This window comes from Peromyscus leucopus, chromosome 4, assembly GCF_004664715.2.
Source record: "Peromyscus leucopus breed LL Stock chromosome 4, UCI_PerLeu_2.1, whole genome shotgun sequence".
NCBI lineage: Eukaryota > Metazoa > Chordata > Mammalia > Rodentia > Cricetidae > Peromyscus > Peromyscus leucopus.
This window is the reverse complement of record NC_051066.1, coordinates 52,848,944-52,872,796: the sequence shown is the minus strand read 5'-3', so window position 1 is coordinate 52,872,796 and position 23,853 is coordinate 52,848,944. Positions and strand designations below refer to the sequence as shown.

Here is a 23,853-nt window from a genome sequence, read left to right as displayed (position 1 = left end):
AGGATAGAATGTGAAGCTGGAGGATGCTGCAAGATACCCCAGCTGGGAACACTGAGATAGAGTGCCAAGTGCATATGGTGGGTACAAGCCTATCTGCTTCACTGGGTGAGATGAAGTCTACTTTTCCTGTCCCAAGACAAGCCATTTTCCTTTCAATCCTTTGCTACTCTCTGGTGATAAGGGATCCATTCCACACTGGGATGCAGTGGGCAAACCCCAAAGAAACATGCTTTTTGAAAAAACTCGGAAGGGGCTGGAGAAAGGGCTCAGCAGGAAAAAGGGCTCAGCAGGAAAGAGAGCCTGCTGCCCTCGGAGAGGACCAAGTTTGATTGCTAGCACCCACACTGGATGGCTGATAACCATCTGTAACTCTAGCTCCAGACAAACTGACACATGTGTACATACACACTGGACAGACACACAGATAAATAAAAATTAAAAAATAATAAAATAAAAACTCTGAAGCAAAGAACAACGATTAAAAAAAAATCTGTAACTCAACATTCATCCTATATTCATGAACCCTGAAAGAATAAAGGACAATTTGGACTTACTTTTCATACTCCTAAGTCTTCTTGCATATTTAGCATATTTAGCTTTTGGAAACACTTTTGTTTTTTGTTTTCAGAACTGTCAATTTAGCCAAAATGAAATTAAGGTACACTATATATACAATCACAAAACTCAGAAATGAAATGTTTCTAAGACTGTCAATTTTGCAGCCACTATATATATATATATATATATATATAGAGAGAGAGAGAGAGAGAGAGAGAGAGACAGAGAGAGAGAGACAGAGAGAGACAGAGAGAGAGACAGAGAGAGAGAGACTCAAACTGCTTTATTTCTAAGTAGAACATCCATTGTCTACTTCTTGTTATTCTCACAATTTTCAAACATCAATCCACAAGGTTCTTAAACATATTTAAAGAAGGAATAGGTAGCTTAATGGAGAGGAGAGCCAGACTCTGATTTCATATAAAAGGACCATCTGGCCAAACTAATTACTCTCATGCTGAATTATATCAAACAACTTAAGAATACTGTAAAAATGATGATAAGGTATTATTGCCTTAAGTTCTATGGAAAATGTCAAAGCATCTGTCATGACTACTGGAAGGTGATGTTTATTCAGCTCTTGAAGTAAAAGTACTTTACTAGCAAACATGGATAACCCATCAAAGAATGATTACTTAGCATTTGGCCATTATGTCCACTGGGTCATGGGTGTTGAAGCATGTTCAACAGGGCTGGAGTCGGGGTAAAGGGGGGCAAAATGAGTATAACAACACACACAAACACTTCACATGATGGGATCACTCCATGAAAAATGGTCCATTTTAGTTAATGAGGCAATAAGAACACAGGACAACAAAGAAAGGAAATAAAGGGCAGACTAACAAGGCCCTAATTAAAAACAAGCCCCACCACACACAGACTTCGCAGGAGGAGATGTGGGGCAGCCTTCCTCCCACCCTGATGCACAAGAGAAGTGACTGAGGGCTCAGAGCTGTGGGGTGGCGTTCAAACGAGAAACAGCCCAGTCTTCAGCAAGAGAAACAGCCCAGTCTTCAGCAACTGGAACAAAAACTCCTATCCACTGAAAACAGGGAAGTCAGAAAGCCAAAAGACATTGTATTTCTAGGATAAAAAAATTAATTAAAAGTAAAATAAAATAAAAATAGCCCCAAGTCGGCTCCCAGCTGGATCAGGCCCTCTGAATAGGTGAGACAGTTGATTGGCTTGATCAGTTTGGGAGGCATCTAGGCAGTGGGTACCAGTCCTGTGCTCATTGCATGAGTTGGCTGTTTGAAACCAGGAACTTATGCAGGGACACTTGGCTTAGTCTGGGAGGAAGGGACTGGACCTCCCTGGACTGAGTCTACCAAGCTGATCACAGTCCTCAGGGGAGGACGTGTCCTGGAGGAGGTGGGAATGGAGGGTGGGCTGGGGTAAGGGGAGGGCGTGGGAGGGGGGAAAATAGGGGAACCCATGGCTGATATGTAGAACTGAATGGTATTGTAAAATAAAAAAATATATATCACAAAAAAAAAAATAGCCCCAAGTCATTTCCCTAGTAATCTGGATTGTTCAAAACACAGATTTGTGTACTTAATGAGGGAAGTCAGACAAAAGCACTAGGAGAACTTAATTTTAAGCAAGGAGCAAATCCAGCAAAAAGAAAACAAGTCTCTAATCCTAGTCAAGGCCTTTCCTCTTTGCTTTAAACTGATCTCATTTTCATTTTAATGGATATATAATATATATAATATGTAATACATATAATACATATGTATTGAAAGTAAGCAAAATTACTACAGTTATCCAACATTATCTCAAGAAGGTTGGACTGCATATCTCAGAGATGATTTACTTTTATTTTTATGTTGTGAGCCACCATGCAGTTGCTGGGAATTGAACTCAGGTCCTCACTGAGTCAACTCTCCAGCCCATTTAAGTTGTAAATGAAGGTTCTTGTGAGAAAACAAAACTAGCATTAGTAACATGACATTTGGTAGATCAGATAAAATGACTCTGATAAAGCCCTACAGGTTAAAATACAATTTCTCAAATAAAATAGTAACTCAGGAGAATAGAACAGGAAAAAAAAATCAGAGGAAAAAAAATCCTACTGAGTGTCATTAACTCATTGAACAAGTTTTTTAATCAAACCTCTACATGGAGTGTGGCCTAAGAAACGAAGTAACACCTAAGAAGAGACAGGGTAAACTGAGTGTGAGGTGGAAAGACTGGTCATTCATCATCATTAGCCTCCTGCATTACCACGGCAAATGTGGCACATTACTAGCTACTATTCATCTTCTAGCTTCACCCTGAAATGCAATGAAAAGCATTATTTCCACAAAGCTGTGGGGGTGCATGTGCTGGGGAGCGGGAGAGAAGGCAGAACTAAGCAAAATTAACCACATATCCAGTAACTCAGACATTATGGCAAAATGTCCTCTGTATTTCCATCTAAGTACTTCTGAAATTTTAGAAACCCCAATTTAATATTTAAATCCATAAGGATCAATTCCCAGGGATTTTTGCTAAGATCAAGTGAAAATATGTAAATAAAAATTTTTTAAAGCTTCAGTTTCTAATATTTCAAGCTAGAGCAGATACAGAAAAAATTTTTTACTTAAATCTCCTTTCTGATTAATATGCTTTTTTAAAGAGATGGGAAAAAAGTCCTTTAAGCAAATTATATTTGTATTCCATATAACTTAGAAACTAGAAAACAAAGGAACACAATATTTCTTTTGGAGAAGAAAATAAGTACAATTCAAAAGCTCACAAAGGAAAGAGAGATTTGAAAACCACTTAGATATTCAGGTATCTAACTAACTTAGAACTTCAGTAGTTTAAAAAAAAAATGGAAGATAGAGAAAAGATTGTGTCATCTTCTATTAAGGAAATTAAAATTCTGCTTGTAATTTCAGAATAGACCAAAAATAAAAGAGGGACTTATTTTCAGTGCTCAAAGACAATACTAACATAAAGAAAGCACTGAGTCTATAATGGGACAGTTTCTCCTCTAAGAAGAAGTATTCAATACGAGCCTCAAACAATCAGAAACAAGGAGCTAAGTGAGCACATGCACAAGGTGGGCACATACAGCATTTACCTCCAACGTGAGTGAGCTTCTCAAGACAAAAAGAAAAGAAGGGAGGTACGTGTTAACAGAGTTCAGGATAAGCTTGATGTTAAGTATGCCGTGAGCCCCGGACAGATGGGCAAGCCTAGGACGGAAAGACTGGGGGCTTCTGCACCTGAGAAGCGGGGGACACAGCCCTGACAAATGGCAGGCCCACTGGAGCTCTCCCCCATCAGTCTTCCAATCCATCAAGCAGACAGAAACCACCCATCATTATTCAGTTGGTTATAGATGCAAAGTGTTTTCTGTTTCTTCATATCAACATAAAACAGTAAGTGACGGGGGTAGAGTACAGATAATTTATCAAACACCACAGACTAAATGTAATTTCCTTTTTCAAATACACTAGCAGCATGCTTTATACATGAACTAGTAACTTGACAATTTTGTTTCATTCTTATGCAACAAATAACACATCAAACTTGTCATTCATGCAAAAAATCTAGTAAAAGCAAAATATTTAACATTATATGTTAAACACACACACATTGTATGTATGTGTAAAATTAGGTCAAGCAACAGATCACTCTTTCTACAAATTTTGGGGATAAAAACAGTATTTTAAGCTTCCTTTCATAAATCACAATGAATTTAATAGACTATCTAAATCAGAACTGCTGACATACAGTCTGTATAAAGCCGGCCCAACTTCAGCACGCTTCCTCTTTGTTATAAACTCAAAGCCATACCCAAATTTTGCAGCAATGTCATATACTTGTTTTTCATGCTGAAGAACCTTCTCGCGGTCCCCCTCGAACAGTAACGTGGCTACACTTAGTTGATTTGGATCAAATCCTTTAAACTACAAAATATAAAATAAAATTTTATTATTACAGGGAAGCCTTAGCCTATAAAATAGTAAACTGAAATACATTTTGCTCTTTTCCTTCTGATTTGGCCTCAATTACAGAAGCCTGTTAAACAGTGAGCTTTGAAGCTTTACATGTCAAATAACAAACACCTGATGCATGTACTGACCTTTCCAGGAGTACAGCTCAGAGGTGAGTGCTTGCCTGGCCTGCATGAGGTCCTGGGCTTGATGCCCAGCACTTTGAGAACAAGCACAAGGAACTTAGGAATACGAAATACATCGTATTTCAAAGTATACTATAGTATATAATCACCTACTGATAGAGTAACCTGTAACTGATAGAGTAACAGGTAACCTGACAGAATTTTAACTGTAATTTAAAAGAACACACAAATTACAAAATAATAAAGTATCTGTTTGGAGCTAACAACATTTCCACAAATCAACCATGACACATAACATAACATTAACAAAAAAGATCCTATGAGCATAAAGAACAAAGACTAATTTTAAAAAGAAATATATAAATTCACTAGGGGAAAAAGTTAACAGATGCGAAAATTATTTCAAATTTGCCAATATTTGTCCAAATTAATACACTAGCATATTCCAATTATAATAAAAATCTCTGATCATTTGAAAAGGACAAGTCTCTAAAATTTTTCTAGAATAACGAACACATGATGGTGGTAACAGAAAATTCTAAATAGTAAGAGATAAAACTAGATCACATCCTCTGAACTTTTCAAAAACAGACAGAAACTATTACAAAGAATGAGCAGTGTCCACTCTCAGGCAGTACTGTCCGTATAAGATGCCTTAGGCATCCATGTAAAAAGACGCAGACATTTGTCACAGTCGCTTAGTACTGACACAGGGGTCAGCACAGGGGGAAGAGGTGAAGAGCATCTAGATCGAATCAAACAAACACAACAACCAAAAACCCTTTAACTGTCGATTACAACAGGGAAGGGATATGACACAGCTTAATGGAAGACCAAAGCTTAGGGAGTGAGACCCTGAGTTTACTCCCAGCACTACAAAAAAACTGGACAACACAAGAAAATGATGGGGGTCGGGGAGGGAAATGTCCCTAAATATACTAGAAGAGAAAGGGTTTTCTCAGCTTTGAAGTGATTAAATAGTCATAAGAACAGACATAAATTTAAACCCATGGCACCAAAAAGAAAAACCCTATTAAAAAGGGAGGCACTTGACTGGAAAAAGGTATTTACAAAATCCATGCCAAAGGGCACCTCTTCATTCCATTCCTCAAAAGGGTGTGTGCTGGAGGACAGTGAAACAAGTGACCCTCCCCAGCACAACCACCACATTTAACTACACCCAGAAGAGACAGGGACAGACATTGGTTCAATCTCTCGAGAGTTTCAAGAAACATTACCTAATTAAGCAAAATAATGACAAAGCCTTATGGCTACAACAACAAAATGACACATTATTGCCTAGTGGTACACACTCTGATACACATTGTTGCCATGGTGATACACGGTAGTACTACCTTCTTTCAAAGTTCTCAGGAATCAAAGGTTAAATGAATAAATGAACTTCATTTCACTTCTGAATATAACTGTAAAAAAAAATTTTTTTTCAAACTATAGGAAATGTCGCCAGCATAAGTGTTCAATGCAGGATTGTTTTTAGACTTTGGAACCAGAGAAAAAGGCTTTTGAAACTGACTGCACAGTTCAATTGTTAACACACCTGCTCCAACATAACAACACAACACCCCATGGGAAAACAGCCTGGAGAGGTGTGCATAGGGAAAAGGCAAGAAGAAAACTCATGTCCTGTACATGTACAATTTTAGATTTTTTTTTTAGTCTTACCTTTGTAATATAAAACTTTTTTAATCCATCCAAAAATGATGTAAAAACAGAGGAGACCTGAGGTTTAAGAGCATGACCTAGGAAGAGCAAAAAGGTTTACAGTTTAAATTAATAGCAAATTATGTGTTTTTGAGATCAAAAGATGGCTTTAATTTAGTATTCTAAGGAAAGCAAGTTTTTACAGTTGTAATTTATATGGATGTTTATATTAAGATCTTTCACTTCTACATTCTTTCAACAGTAACATTGTTTTACTTATAAAAGTCACTGTTTTTTAGGCCAAATTAGTACATGTAACTAATACTATACATAATTTCAGTTATCTTTCAATGGTATAGTTTACACACAGTAAAACCACCTCATTAATTTTTATTTTATTAAGAACACCCAGTGATGGCTGGTTTTGCTTTCATTTTTTTAATTATGTAGAAACCACACAGAACTACAACCAAATATGGAGCCCATGTGAAGTTTAAGGTTGTTTCTTAATTAATTCTTAACTCATCCAGAATTCTTAGCATAAAACTAGCAATTGCTTCCTTAATCACACTCAGGGAGTTAAAATTGCCAAAAGAACACATTTTCAGAGTCTGTTAAATTAACATTGCTGCCTGCAGATCACACTTAACTGAGTGAGACCCTCTACTGTTTTCTCATTGTTCTCAAAGAGGAGCGACTTCTCAGTGCTGGGATGGTTATAGTTAAGTCCCACATCTGGCCTTAGTGCTGTGAGCACAATTCAAAAAATATACCATCCTGTTTATGCAGAATTTTCAAAAAGAGTCTTCAAGTACTTTGTAAACCTAAAACTGTCTTCAAATAAAGGTTGTTTTTTTTTTTTTTTTCTAGTCTTTTAGGGTTGAGGACTCTGAAATATAAGATCTTCCTTCTAAAGAAATGCAAACGGCAAAGTAGTTGCTCCTAAGACAATCAAATAAAACAAAAAAAAAGTGAATTAATAAAAAAATAAATAAAAAAAAAAGATTGTGGATCCTGACTAGCCCAAGCGCTCCATGAAGGGCAGCACAATGACAATCATCTTTCTCTGAAAACTCTGGAGGCTAACTGAGCACATTCTGAAATTGCCACTCCTTACTCACCAAACTGAAACTGCTGGTTATCCATGAGGCGGATAGATGCTGGAGCACATCTCTGTTTGAAAGGAAGATGAGGATCAGTTAAGTAAAGAGTCACACAGCAGGAGCTGACTACTACTTTGTAAGACTTCAACACTTAGCTCCTAAAGATACATGGAAAGAAAAGAACCTCAACTTTTTATATGACTTAATGAAGACAAAACATTAGTGGTTTATAAAAACATTTGGAGAAATCTACATATAAAATCAATACATTCACACTCAAACCTTTAATCTTAGCAATACAATATACTTGCTGTCTGGCAATAACCTGTGAGAATAACTTAAAAGAAATTCCAGTCCTCAAATGGACTATTTTACAGCAAAGTGGAACTTTTTAACACTAAATGTGTGTTTTAAGAATTGCACATTTTGTAATATTTTACTAGGTTCTTGAACAGTCTTTTTTTCTTTATCCCCCCCGCCCCTTGCAATGCTGAGAATCAAGGCTGTGGCCATACACCTGCTGGGTAAATGCTCTACCACTCAGACACATCATTAACTTCTTGTACACTTTTAAAATGAGGAAAGCACTGGTGGAAATTTTTATATGCCAAAAAACTTTTAAAACATATCTGCAATATCTTCAACGACAACTTTAAGAGCCATTTCTTCTTCTGAATTCTTCCTCAAAATTATTTTAAATAGAAAAGCCCACAAACACCCAGTCAGAGTCCTAAGTTCTTTCAGGGTTACAGTAATGCAAACAACAATGAAATTTCGATGGTTAAGAATATATATCTAAGAGCTGGGGAGATGGCTCATCAGTTAAGAGCACTGGCTGCTCTTCCAGAGGCCTGGGTTCAATTCCCAGCACCCACGTGGCAGCTCACAACTGTCTGTAAAGCCAGTTTCAGGGAATGTGACACCCTCACACAGACATACATACAGGCAAAACACTGATGCACATCAAAAAATAAAAATAAAAAAATAAAAAGAGGGTGTTTAAAAAAAGAATATACTGCCGGGCGGTGGTGGCACACACCTTTAATCCCAGCACTCGGGAGGCAGAGGCAGGCGGATCTTTGTGGTTTGAGGCCAGCCTGGTCTACAGAGCGAGATCCAGGAAAGGCTCAAAGCTACACAGAGAAACCCTGTCTCGAAAAATAAAAAAAAAAAAGAAAATACATCTAAAAATAAAAATAAGCCTGCCCCAGTGTTGTCTATATAGGAACAAACTAAGAGTTTCAGGAAGAAAGGGAAAACAAGGCAGAACACAAAGTGAAGGCAGCAGGTGTCTGGCTGTAAATCTGAAACCTAAAATGCTCTGAATATTCAAATGTTTTTCAGCAACAACTTACCAACACCAAGTTTCAGATCTAGAAGCATTTGGATTTGCAGACTGCAGATGCCTAAGTAGGAAAGTGTATGGAAACGTGTAGGAGCTGAGTACCAGCACTAATTCCGAGACTGCGGACAAGACATCAGCCTGCACTCATATAACTTTGTGATGATAAAAACTAGAAGAGGGTCTGAAGCCCAAACAGGTTATTGTTTCCTACACAGGAGTTTCGGGCAGCTAAAGTTCTACCATGGGCTGTTTTTAGAGCATTTTGAAAAATGCTGTAAACATTTGTTTGAGACAGAACATTGCTACGTGGCCCAGACTGCCTTCAAACTCACAGTACTCCTACTGCCTTGGCCACAAAAGATGCCATCAACCTTGTAACCATTTGTCCTCACAGTGCCGTTTATCAACAAAAATCGATAACGTCCCAAAACTCCTTAACAGCTTAAAATGTGCAGTAAGACATTTTTGCTATTACTTGCTTTTAGTTAAACAAGTATTTAATTCTTATAAAAGCATAAGACACAATTCATTTTACCCAATAAAAGGATAGATAGGATTCTTATTTTTGTAAGCAATTTATTTATTCATCTAAATACTGAAAATAAGATAATTCAATTGATTTTCCAGAGTCACTGGCAGGTCTGAAGAGACAGGGGCAGGGGATCTTATACACATGGGGACAACAGCCCACAACCTCACACTGGACAGGACACTGTGCTTTTAAAACTGCCCTGTTTGTATTTCACATAATCAACAGCACTGTCACAGGACCAAGACCTGCACTAACTCCTTTTCAGACAGACACAAGAACGGATGAGGCTAAAATATTTGTCCAAGGTCAGATGGCTACTAAATAGCAAAGAGGAAACCAAGATGTCCTGACTGCTGATGAGCAGTTTCAAGTATACCACACAGCCTTGCGCACACACATGCCCAGGCACACATACAAAATCAATAAACATACACAGTGCTTAGCTTCATATTCAAATCAAAGATTACATCAAAACTATCATATCTGCCATTTTGTGATCTCACTAAAAGTATAACAGTTTTTTAAAAATTACAAGGAGATAATTTCAAATTTTGGTATAAAGGTATTATAATTTGGTCAGGGATTCCTAAAAGCATTGCCAGTTTCCAAAATACTAAAGGAGGCTTCATATTTATAAGTCCAGATACCTTTATAAAATGAGTGCAGTGACTTCTAATAAAACATATGAAACCTGATTAGGTCAAATTTCCTTTCTTCATAAAATAAGGCATACATGAGATAATATCTATAGCATACATGTTTGTATGTTCTGGCATAAGCACATCATAAAATACTAAAGAATTCAGAGCTCTTTTTCAGGGGGGTGTTAAATTCCTGAGGAGAACTGTAAATTCTACCTGCTGCCACCCACCGGATTTCACTTCAACTGCTTCAAGAGCAAGCGTGCGCGCGGAGGCAATGGGAGCCAAGACACCACTCTCAGTAAATGCTTGCTGTCATGGGGAAGCTGGACTGTCTTCTGGTGCGGAAGTGTATCCAGAAACTGAAGGTTAATTCTGGCTCCGCTCTAAGAATCTGTATTTGACTCTATCCCTTAAGCTGGAAGTGGCTCCACTGTTCTCTACTCATTCTATCCACATTTTATTTTTTGAGACAAGGGTCTCACACTACAGCCATATTGGTTTGGAACTCACTATGTACACCAGGCGGCCTTGAACTTACAGAGATCCAAATGCTGTAATTAGATCCAAGTGTTGGGATTAGAGGTGTGCTTAAACGCTGTCACAGAACATGGTAGCACCAACGTTTAAGATGCAGAGGTCGGGCAGTGCTGCCCATCAAGAACAAGTGAAGACAAAGTCCATGCCTGCCGCTCTCACCTGCATGCTGGTTACGGAAAACCCTGGTTAGGAGGTGAGATCTACAGTAAAACCCAAAATGGTCCAAGGTGTTCTGGAAGCTGTAGAATGGGATGTCTTTTTTCTCTCAAATGGTTTAATTAATGGAATGCACAATTTTCTTAAATAGGTGAATAAAAATATTAGAAAAAAAGAAACTGCTGTAATTCGTTAGAAATAATAATCGTATTGTGATTATAAAGAATGCTGTTCTCTTATTTTTGGGGGGATGACTGCTAAAGTATTTAGGAGTCAAGTGTTATGGTGTCTGCAACTTAATTTCCAATAGTACACAATCATATACAGAAGGAACAAACAGAAACACTGTTCCTATGAAGTTAATATGCAGGTGATCGCTACACTATTTATCCCAATGTTCTGTGTATAAATTAAATAAAAAAACAAACAAACAGGGAAAATAGGCAAAAAAGCTTCAGAACACTTGCTAAATCATGCAGCTACCAATATTCACCTAAACTGAATAGGATTTTAACTTGGTGGTTGAGTTACATGAGCAAATATTACCCCAGAACAAATAAAGTTTTTAACACTGAATCTTAGAAATTATCAAATTCAAATCAACAGATTTAAAGTTTTATATTTTTTTCAAAGTCAATAGTTTTTCAGTTGCTGTCTTAAGTAAATTCACAGAAGCAAAGAATTCAAATAAAAAACAGTATCTAGGTTAGTATGCTGGCTTTTAGCAACTGGTAATTTGAAAATTATTACAGATCATTCTAAATATACAAAAAAAAATTACTTAGAACATGAAACATTTAAAAGTTACCACAACAACTGATCAAAGAAAAGTTCATATAATCAAAACATCAAAATCATGTCCCTGGTCTTAAAGTATGTATAGCTCAGATCAGGTTGTCTCCACTGTTTTCAAAACTAAATGGGGAGGTCACGCTAAACAATAAACTCAATCCTCTTTCAAGGATAAGAATATACTAAACTCTAAGAACTGGAGATGAAATTCACACCATACTATCCCAGTAAGCAACATCATAGCAGATAGAGAGGCAAAGACCCTAGCTACAGTGACCCCTGCTGATAGGTGTCAAGAGAACCTGGGAGTGCTGCTTCCACAGACTAATGGTGGATTTACTGAGAAATCCAAGGGATTTTAGCACAAACAAAAATTGCTTACTCCAACTGAAGTTAATGAATTAATTAAGTGCACTTACTAGAATTTCTCTAACATAAAACAGTATAAAAACTTACTGTGCACTAATTAAAAACTATCAATTGTTTTATCTTGATGAATAAATATGGAAGCAAACAGAACTCAAAATGCTAGTACAGATTTGACCAAGTCAAAATTCTAATTCTTTAAGAGTTTTATAACCAGGAATCTAATTGAATCTATACCGAGAAGTAAATTTCAGTATTACTCTCTGTGCTAACTTAAAAAGTAACAGGTATCTCAATCCAAGTAGTTTATAAATTTTAAAAAGGCAATCCTGTAAGAAACACTTTAAAAGATTTCTGAAAAAATGTTTTCCTTAAACTAAACCATAGCTATTGCCAGAGAAAACCAGAACATGTGCTTGAGATGAGGCACGTGAGTAGAGACGTCTCTCACTGGACTAGCTTTTACAAGAGTTCAGCATGGATGCACCTTCTAAGTCCCTCTAAGACTGCTACTAGTTTAACTTCTTAAAGACAAATTAGAAGAGTATATCAATGAATGCCACAGCTAGTGAGCCATCTTTGAATTGAAAGTTTCTTCAAAGGGCAAGCCAAACTTCCTGCCCAAATTCCTGAGCCTAAATCTTGTATAATATTAGCGGGACCAGCCTTAATATTATACATCCCAGGGGCTCAGGAGAGAGAACTACTAATGGTGAGGACTATTTTTGGGAAATAGAATCTCAGCACACCAAGCTCTATAGTCCACTTGCTTTAATTCCTGGCATAACATCCTATTTACACAGCTTCAGTTCTGTTCTCGTGCCTAGCTCCTTTCTTGCCTGATTTCTCTTTATATTTATCTACTGCTCCCTCTAGGTTCTATCTTAATTCTCCTGTCTTAATTCTGCCTCATCTAGGTCCTCTTCACCTTGTTCTTACCCAGCTAGGACTTCCCCATCTGACTCTTCCTCATCTTCCATCTCATTCACATGTTCTCTCTGGTCAAAATCCTCCTTATCCTCTCTGTTCTCCATCTCTAAGTTCTCCATGTTCCCCCTAAGTCTCCCAGGAATCCAGTTATAAACCCAAGCAATAGCAAGCCCCTGGTCGAGCAAGGTCACCAGGCTTGAATTCTACAGGGTCATAAAGGCAGGTAAGAATTTCCTCAGGCAGTGACCACCAGGCTTTCTTTTATAATCCAAAATGGGAGTGGTGAAAGAGGAGGTCAACTGAGTGCTGATGACCGGTTAGTGTATCACAAAGGGATCTGTGTGCTCAGTCTACATTCCGAGAAGTGGTTAGATAAGAAGTTAGGGGTCTATTAAGGGTGTATAAGAAAGGAGGGTCTCACCCTAAATTGCAAAAGAAATAAAGCTATCCGCCTGACCTAGGAGACAGGTGTTGTTTCATATGGCCTTAGATGCTTGATAGGCATTTTAGATAAATACACTGTTAGGAGTACTTGGAAGCACACAAGAAAATCATTTTAGGTACCAGCTAATATATATATACAAAAAGCTAAAATATCACCAAGACTCCTTAAGCCATGGCTTGACCTTTGGAGAAGTCCTTGACTTTTCCAAGTAGTAGCTTTTGTGATAATAGCTGAATTCCATTATGTTTTCCTGCAGCTTGCAGCACCTAAAGACTATCAGAAACAGTCTAGCCGGGCAGTGGTGGCGCACGCCTTTAATCCCAGCACTTGGGAGGCAGAGGCAGACAGATCTCTGTGAGTTTGAAGCCAGCCTGGGCTGTTAACACAAATTCTGTCTCCAAAAACCAAAAAGAAAAGGAAAGGAAAAGAGGACAGAGGGAAGGAGAGGAGAGGAGAGGACAAGAAATGATAGTCTAGATGTTTCATCAGAAACAAATGCTTCAATTGTAAACCCTATGTGCAATGCTATGTAAAAATTAAACTCAGTGAAGTTAGGATAAGTTGTGTCTTTAATAATTCCAAGAGACTGAGAGCTTGTCTATTTAATTGGCATACTACCCATTTCATTATGCGGTATAATGTTAAGAGCACAGTTCTCCTACACAAAAGCCAATGATAAATTAATAAAAAGCTCAAAGGGGGGGATGAAAGGTATGAGTTGAATGAAAATTCCTAGAAATATAAATTTTAAATATAGCCAGAGTTGATATTATAGGTGAAATCATGTATATAAGACTAATGGTAATACTCATTGGTTATATTGGAAATGACATGCATATAACTAGGAGTCTATTGTAAATAAGAAATTTCTTCTTAAAAGACAAGTATTTCTGGGTTTTTTAAGCATGAAATACATATTGGGTAAAATATTTCCCTTTGCTTGTAAGAGCACAAGTTTGTATGAGCATCCTAATCATAATTTTACTTTTATTTTCAGTTTAATAAAGGTACAATAACAACTTCTAAGAACTTCTAGCAGAGAGTGTGCCATACAATGATCCTCATTTCACTAGATCACAAGTGTAAAGAACCCAATTAACCAAATCACTGACCAAAGTTATTCTCTTTAGAGAAAAAAAGTGACACATATAAAAATGGTAACTTTTAATGACAATTCCATTTCATAAGTACCAAGTGTACCCAAGAATTATTGCTGAATATACAAAGGGCTTTTTTGTAAAGTACATGTTAAAACTAATTATTTTCAGCTTATCTGAACTCCTTCAGAATTTGCAGAATCACAAACTACTTCTTCTCTATTCTGATCTAAACTTAGCATGAGGAAATACCTATCGATGTAAAATTATTTAAACCAGAAAACAAAAATGAGAGAAAGCAGAAAAGAACACCATCTGAGAGAGGCGAAGGCAAGGCAAAGCCTGCCTGTCAGCTTACAATTCTAAACATCTGCTTCTGACACTGAGAAAGGCAGTTCCCGCCCAAGCACTGACTAATGTATTCAAGTCAGCTGCCATCTAATGGAAAGAAATGCCCCTCTCTCAACATGAAGGACAGAATCCTAAATTCTTATTGAAAACAACGAAAAGAAACAGAGGCTACACTCCTGAGCTTGTTTCCAGCCCTGCAGAACATCAGTGTTGTTTCTGGACTACCAAGAAAACAGTAAAATGCTGTATCTGACATGGACAGTACATCCTGACCTCTCAACTGTCGTGGGAAATCTATTTTCTAAGAAAGTCTTAAAGAATCACTTATCCATCTACTGAGCAAACGTGGAGACTGCACTGGCTAACCACCCACAAACTCTTCTTTTCTAGCCCCTCAGAGGGCAAGGAAAGAGGACAAGTCTTCACACAGACAAGATCACAGGAGACATGGGGGAGCACTCCACTGGCAGTTGAAGCTGCTTAATTATCACCCTCAGTAAGAACAGTAACAAAAACCTACAGCACCAATTTTGCTACTGTGAACAACCACACATGCTCCTTTCCAGAAAACACTCATCCACCATACAGCTTGCAAATTTGAAAGCAACTTGGGTAAAAACTATTGCAAAAATGAAAGTGTGAAATGACAGTAAAGAATTATAAGCAGCCAACTCATTATTCAATCAAGAACTTGACACAGTCATAAAGCATGCACTATCTATTCTAGTCTAATATCCCCTGCTATCAACTGAAATTCCAAATCTGAAACTAAGCAAAACATGATTTTCTGAGCTTTTTTCTGTCTGAAAATACTATTGCAAAAGGAGGTCAGGCCAGGCGGTGGCGGCGGCGGTGGCGCATGCCTTTAATCCCAGCACTCAGGAGGCAGAGGCAAGCGGATCTCTGTGAGTTCGAGGCCAGCCGGGGCTACAAAGTGAGTTCCAGGAAAGGCTCCAAAGCTACACAGAAAAACCCTGTCTCAAAAAACCAAAAAAAAAAGAACAGAATACAGTACCTACTGTTGGCATGAGGTTTCTATTCAGTAAAGTGATAAGGGGTCAATATCTCTTAAGTCATTAAAAAAATTATTTGTACCTACACCTAAGCAATGCCTGTACATTTGCATTATAAGGCATGAAATTTGTGGGTCTCCAAATAATGTGATATTACCAAATTGCATTTGGTATAAATTGCATTTGAATAAATTCTTAGCCATGTTTCACATTAAGGAACAATGCTTGAGAATAAACTATTATCCACCTAGATTTTTAAATCAGATTCAAATAAGGCACGCTTTCTATTCTAGTCTACATAATTTGTCTGTAAAAGCTATTTATCACTAAGTACACAAAACTCCAGTCTAGAAAGGTACTTTCTCGCTGATTTGCTCTGTAACCACATGGTGGCACCATCAATCATTATTATCTCTATTCCAAATGTATGCTCAGTACAGTGAATTGCACTACAGTCATCAGCTGAGTATCTAAGGTTCTTAAAACTGTTTACTCAAGGGCAAGTTTTGCTGCTTTATGCAAGGAAGAAAGAGGAGTCTACCCCTGCTCTTCAACAGCACAAGTAGACCTTCTGTGTCGTTTTCTAATAGGAGTACGCCAAACTATAAAAAACTGCACTAGCCTGTATCAATTATTCATATTCAACCTGAATGGTTCCATCCACTGTAGTAACATTATAAACAGGACTTCTGTAGATTTACACATCAGTTCTCAGTGATGAAACCAAAGGCATTTTCAAGTGAGTATGTGCAATGTGAGAAAATGGATGGCCATTCAGGAAAGCATAAAGTATATACCTGAATTACAATACTTGTTGATGAATCCAATCACTTGAGGAGAGACTAGGAAGCATAGCATTAGCCAACATAGCTGAACATGACCCTTCTGAGATCTATTGTCAAGAAAATATACAGATCCAAAATGCTCTTTCAACATTTTTTGATTATTTCAATCTGATTTGAGCTGACAGAAGATGCAATGAAGAAGCACAACCAATTCCAAGCTGCTAAATCTGTTGGGGGGAAGCAAGCATGCCCAGAGGCATTCTTGTCTGCCATCATTATGACATAAGCTGAACATGTCCAAGGGTTCTCAGCCACCATTTTAACTTTGCAAATAGTGCTTAATCATTAAGTTAAGCATGTCCCTAAACCTATCCATCTTCCCTTCTTGAACAACCTTAAACTACACATGCTCAAAAATGTGCCCACCTCTGAAGTGTGTTGCTCTATGCACATGCAAAGGTCTCTTCCATAAAATTTGCATGCTTCCTTTGTTGGAGGAGTCAACACTTTAGAAAGAAGCTCTCTATTCTCTCTTCCTGCTGCGGGTAATTGAACACTCTCCACTCTTTTAACCCAAGAAAAATTTACTTTGGCAGTCATGGATTTTTTTTGCTACAAAAACACAGGCAATATTGATTAACTATAAATACAATGTTCAAAACATGACCTAGAGAAGATAGGGATTACATCTTTAATGAAGCTGGGCTACATTTTAAAAGCTTTGAAAGTTTTTTCTTTTAATAAAATTAACATGTATTTTGAAATTTTTGCTTTGTTTTTTAATTAGTGAACTTCCAACTACTTTTTTTAGATTTAAAAAAAAAAAAAAAAAAAAAAAAAAAACTAGCTCTCCTCATTCTTCTAGTTACTAACTCAAAAGCAAAGCCATCCGTTCTGTAACAGCCTTCTTACTTAGTGCATCTACCTTATGGCTGAGTATCCTTGATCCTTAAGTGGCAGAAGACTTACCAACATCCTCAGAACACACTTGAACTTCACTTCCCCATTCTCAGTTATTATTTTAGCACAACACATATTTACTCCTAAAAAAGTCCCATGATAATTCTCTTTAAATATTACTGTCATGTCTTCGTTTTAGAAAGCATGACATAATACTCTACATTCTAGTTGTCTAACCATGACTTGAAGCAAAGTTTAGGTGAATTTTAAGTTCCTGTATAAGAACGTCAACATTCACCTCTGCTTTGGCACCAAGGTAACCTGCCACACATCCAAACATGCTCATGCCAGGACCACACTTCTTGTGGTCAACCACCACAAGAAAAACTATGCCAAGTCTAGCAAGCTATAACAGTTACTAACAATCTGCTAACAATTATAAAGTTATCCTTACTTATTGCTAAATTTGGTGATCATACCTCTTGAAAATGGAAACCACCAGACAGAATGAGTATCTCAGAATGCAAAATTAAGAGTGTTCTTTATACACAAGAAATGGGGTGTGTGTGTATGTGTGTCTAATATTTTCCTCATTTTAAGTTCTTTAAAATGTTAGCAGTTGCTGGGAATACAGACTGGTGATAGATTGACTGCCCAGCATGCTCAAAGCAGGGCTTTCATCCTCAGTACCACACTCTTCAAAACAGAGAGGACAGGCCTGAAAAGGTAAAGCAAGAGGAGGAAGAGCTCAAGGCCTGCCTGAGCTACAGTGAGCACAGGCTTCCTCTGCAGTTCAGTGACAGCCCATCCTAAAATACAAAGTGTTTTTTTTTTTAAGGGCCAGGGCTTCAGCTCAATGGTGGCGAGCACTTGCCTATCATGCACAGACACTGGTGTGATCAACCCCTAGTGTCACAAGAGTGGTTGTCTTGGAATGGTGGGGAGGTGAAACAGTTAGCCACTTGGCCTTTCACGCTTATAGTCCAACGTGAATATGGATAACTGGCTAGATATTCTCCTTGCCTTTATCCCTCCAGTTTTCTTTGAATACTAAGAAGTTGATCTATACAGGTCATACCAAAAAGTCCCCTTCCAGGACCAGCTATACAGTGTCCCAGCTTTTAATGCCAGCACTCAAGAGGCCAAGACAGGTGGATTTCTATGAGTTTGAGGCCAGTCTGGTCTACAGGGCAAGTTCCAGGCTTGCCAAAGCTACACAGTGAGACTCTGTAACAACAACAAAAAATAAATAAAAAATAAAAATACAACAAAAGATTCTACTTGCATACCTAATGGGGAATATTACAGAACTCAATGTGTTTAGAGAAAGCAAGAAGAGGTGAACTATATTGCCTTAACCTCCTTACTGATGAGAAAGTTAAAAAAAAAAAAAGAATACTCATAAACTACTGCAGTCCAAACAATGAATAAAATAAGGTATTTCCACACTAACGTGGAATGAAATAAAAAATCTGGCATGAGGTAGTCTTTTTTTTTTTTTTTTTTAAGAAAAAATGATATTTCTCTTTTTAGGAAGGCAGAAGACAGGAATTGTGGGTTTTTTAAGATTACAAAGAAGTATGCTACATTAACTATATTACTTAAACAACAGCTAAAATAATATAAAACCAAGTAGCACCTAGCAGCACATACTATGTATTAAAAATGTTTATCTACATTTTAAACTTCTAAATTCAGTCATTACCTCTAATTTTTTCTTTATCTTTTCTTTTAGGGGGTGGGCAAGTTAAGACAGGGTCTATCTACATAGCCATGGCTGTCCTGGGACTCACTATGTAGACCAGGTCACAAGTTCACAGAGATCTGCCTGCCTCTGCCTCCTGAATGCTGTGATCAAAGGCATGTTCCACCACAACTGGCCACCTCTAATTTCAATAAATGTTTTATTTAAGATAAGTTAACTATCATTTTCAATTCATCACAAGATATATTATTCTAAAATAATTTACAAAATATAGCATTCAACACAAAGCAGAATCATCAAAGCCAAGAATCTAAACACCTATCTTGCAGAGGCCCCAAATCACACGGGCCTCTTCAAACAAGAGATAGGTGTGAGAGCATAGTAATTACTGAACAAAATAAGTGTACTTAAAGGGGGCAGTTTCCATGTAAAACGTGGTAAAAAAAAAAAAAATACAAACATAACACAATATAAAGCATTCATGAAATACCACAATTACACAGCAGAATTTTAAGTATAATTGCATACATATCTTCTACTTTTTTTTAATTACCTGCTTTGCAATTTCTCTTAAACAGGCTACTCCTTGTTCAAAATTAGGGAAAGCTACCGAGCCATATTTTTGGTATTCAGGGGTTGGTCTGATTTTTATTGTAGCTTCTGTTATTACACCAAGAGTTCCTGAAAAAGAAGGGGAACAATCCAATATATCACATGACAATTTTCTAAAACGATATTTAAATCTATTTAATCAACTGATTCTATTGTTTCATTCTATTATCCATGTTAAATCTATTTGATTCTTCTATTTGGGAAATAATGGCTAATCGAGTCTTTTTAAATGAACAATTAAGCAAATTTTATAATTTCAAAAATGATTTTAAACTAAGTTTTTCTTTTTTATGTACAAATATTTTAAAATATTTAAAGCTTTCTCCAAGAAAGTCAGTTTTAAATGGTTTTAAAGCATTATAACTTATTAAAAGAAAAGAATAGAGAAACATTACATCTCATACACATTGACAAAGATATATTCTGATGATTCTATGTTTACTATGAAAAAATTTACTGGAGCAAAAAGAAACTAACTTTCTTAAAACTTTAAGATGATAGAAGAATTCTGAGGAACTATGGCCTTGCCTTGTCTCCTCAGATTTAATACATAAAGAAATAAAGGCATTACTGAAAAGCTCTTGTAAGAAAGAAACAAAAGTATTCAGAGACAAAATAATTATTGTAAGTATGAACCATGAGAAAACCACCAATAAGACATTCTTTACAGCTTGGGGCAGGGAGAAATTAATCTGAAAGAAAAACAGTAAGTTAAATATAAGCATTTATACCAAAATATTTAAAGAAATATGACTAAATAGATATATATTAACAAAACCAATGTTTTCAAACCTGTGTTTTCAGATGTAAATGGTGAAATTAATAACACCACTAGCAAATTTTTCAATCATCATTTTAAAAAGTATAAAGAGGGATGTGAATGAAACTGAAAACTTCAGTTATGACACTGGAAATAAAAGTCCAGGAAATGGTCGGCATCCCTAGAATGACTTACCAAGATGTAACACAAGGATTAAAGACTCATCTGAGTCCACAGAGTATAAACCAGATTAATTAGATTATGAAATATTCGTTTTATTTTTATATATATATATATACACACACACACACACACACACACACATACATATACACACACACATACACACATGCTTCTTTATTTAAAATATGAGTCTCTAATAACTTGCATGGTCACAAAATCTCTGTAAGTTTGCCCAATTACCATTTTAATATAAAACAAATACAATATTTAAAATATAACTAAACTGACTAAACGTTTTTGTTTCCTTATCTTTGGGATATAATTTCAATGATAAAATTCACCCATTTAAAATTTTAGAAGCCCTCAAAACAGCACAATGGCTATTGCCATTCTCTTGGTTACCCACCATTTCTAGATGGCAAGACATCTGCTGAAGACACAATACCCTTTGTTCAAGCAAATACAGAACTCATGCTGGAATTAACATGGAAGCCTTCTCCCTGCTAGCTACCTTTTGTAGTACTGGACCCTAAATTGTACAGTACCAACCTGCCAGGCAAGGTGTATCCATGGGCACAATCGAGGCACAATTGTTAGGGAGGCAAACAGCTATTTTCTGCTTGGATCTGAAGCCTGGTCTGTGGGAACGTACTCATGCCTAGTACTGTAACACTGGTCAAAATGGGTGGGGAGGGCATAGACCTGTATGTATGTAGAGGCGTTGATAGGGGCCATTGTTGTTGTTTTCCTAAAGTGACACTGTCAAACTACCTTCTAAACAGTTATGTTTATACCCACGGGTAGTGCAGCTCTCAAGATCAGAGAAGTTTCTTTCTGCAGTAGGCTTCAGTCTGTGCAAAACTGGTTAAAATGCTGGGAATAAAAGACTGTTGAGTACTCAACTCTAAATGGGACATCGTGGTCAACCCCACAGGTTCAGGAACATTGCAGAAGAGAAAAGGAATGAATGTAAGAGCCAGAGGATGGAGCAGAGTGTTGTAAAATGCTGTCATCTGGACATGGTGGGGCTGCTGTATTCGTGAACTTGGAGCAGCTATGGTTACCTGCACAAGATCAAGCCAGGTCACTAATTCCAGCATAGAAGGTGCAGGTGCTCATAAGGTTCTATCCCTAGCTGAGGAGCTATTGATAGTTGATGGCTGCTACAGGAGGGGAGAGTCATTTCTCTTCAGAGATGTGGCCCCTGATAGGTTGTCCATGCTCATGGAGGCAGTACTCACTTGACTCAACGAGTTATTAAATGAAGAGGCAGAGGAAACGAAGATGAGAATTAGGGAGGCACAGGAAAAGCATGAGGCTGGGGGTGGATATGATCAAGATATACTGTATATACATTTGAAATTCTCAAAGAAGAAATAAAAAGTATTTTAAAAGAAAGAAAATGCAAAAGTTGATAGCTTTTAGTATTCACAGATATGCAGTCATTACTATAAACTAAATTTAGACCATTTTACTCTCCCCTCAAAGTGTACCAATTAAACAGCCATGCTCCATTTCCATACCCACACCCTAGCCAACTATTCATAGATGTATTCCGCCTTTATTCCTATGCATATTCTGGATATGTCACATAAAAGGAATCTCACAGTATGTAGTCTTGTGGATTGTTTTCATTTGCTATGGTTTAAAGGTTCATGATTTTACATTGATTATGATTATAATCAATGAACTACTGAAAACTCTGGGAGCTAAAGCTTATAATATCTGCAATGAAAAGTTCACTTCAAGAAGCTGCCCAGCAACATGTGATATGGCAAAAACTAGAATCCTAACTTGAAGACAAACTGACAGAGATTTTGATGCATTGTGCAATAAAAAGAATAAGAGAAAACAAATAAGTCTCAGAGAAAGATGAAAAACCATTAATTGCATTACTAGATAAATAATGAAAGTCCTATGAGGGCAGAGAGCAGAGCATGGAGCAGAAAAATTATTCAAAAAATAGCTGAAAATTTCCTAACAGAATCCCATACATCAAATGAGTTCAATAGATTCCAAGCAAGATCAACACAAAAATATCAATAAACAGATCATGAGAAAATGCTCAAATTCAAAGACAAGTAAAGTCTTGAAAACAACATGAAAAAATAAGCTACAAGGGAAATCTTATGAAATATACAACTGACTTATCAGCAGAAGTGATAGAAGTTTCCTGATGGTGGTGGCACACGTCTTTAATCCCAGCAATCGGGAGGCAGAGTCAGGCAGATCTCTGTGAGTTCGAGGCCAGCCTGGACTACCAAGTGAGTTCCAGGACAGGCTCCAAAACTACACAGAGAAACCCTGTCTCAAAAAAAAAAAACAGAAAGAAAGAAAGAAATGATGGAAGTGGGCTGGAGAGATGCTCAGAGGTTAAAAGCATTGACTGCTCTTCCAGAGATCCTGAGTTCAATTCCCATCAACCACATGGTGGCTCACAACCATCTATAATGAGATTTGTTGTCCTCTTCTGGCATGTAGGCATACATGCAGACAGAACACTCTATACATAATAAATAAATAAATCTTTAAAAAAAAAAAAGAAATGATGAAAACTAGAAAATAGTGGAATAACATATCCAAAAAGAACAAAAAAAAAGCAAGCCTGTAAGCCATAAATCTTGTATCTCACATTCAAAATATGAAAACAAACACATTCTCAGATAAACAAAAACTGACAATTTGTTGCTAAAAGACCAGGCTTTGAATAAATTCCAAAAGTTCTTCCAGTTCAAAGATGATGACCTCAAATACCTGAAATTCAAGTTAATACTAGCAAACAAAACAAACAGAAATCAAAAGAGCACACACACCAGTTAAAGAAGTTATATAAGAGAAAAAAGAAAAAAAATCCATAAAGCAACATACTATGAGACTCCTTTTATATTAAATGCCTAGAATACACAAATCAATATAGGCAGAAAATATAAATTAGTTGGGTAGAGTGTAGCTATGATCATAAAGGCCTACACAATTACAAAAGATAATGTAGATGCTTACTTCTCTATCCTTACACACCATTGAAATCAATGCTCTAAAACAATACCAGTATAATATATACTGTGTTTGAACCTACAGCAGCACAAAGTTGAGTAGAAACAGTGGTCTGTGCAGGTGGATATGACCACATACAGTAACTTGAGTCATAGGAATAAACACAGAGAACCAGAAAGGATAAGTAACAAAAGCTCTAGATGTATACTTGCTCTCCTTTCTTCTAGCAGCTTCATTACAAGTCATACAATTACATCAAGTAATAACTATGCTATTGTGTTTATAAGAGCTATATAGGTATAGCTATA

The 23,853-nt window shown here is 36.9% G+C and overlaps 1 protein-coding gene across 1 annotated transcript in view; it reads right to left on the bottom strand.

Moving 5' to 3' along the window:
* Nucleotides 1–23,853, bottom strand: part of Agps (alkylglycerone phosphate synthase) — a 105,148-nt gene that overhangs the window by 34,163 nt on the left and 47,132 nt on the right. Inside the window, exons 11-14 of the mRNA XM_028880606.1 lie at nucleotides 19,550–19,677; nucleotides 7,417–7,468; nucleotides 6,317–6,393; nucleotides 4,348–4,460 (exon numbers count right to left, since the gene is read on the bottom strand). Coding sequence (XP_028736439.1) covers nucleotides 4,348–4,460; nucleotides 6,317–6,393; nucleotides 7,417–7,468; nucleotides 19,550–19,677 — 370 coding nt within the window. The remainder of the gene's footprint in view (nucleotides 1–4,347; nucleotides 4,461–6,316; nucleotides 6,394–7,416; nucleotides 7,469–19,549; nucleotides 19,678–23,853) is intronic.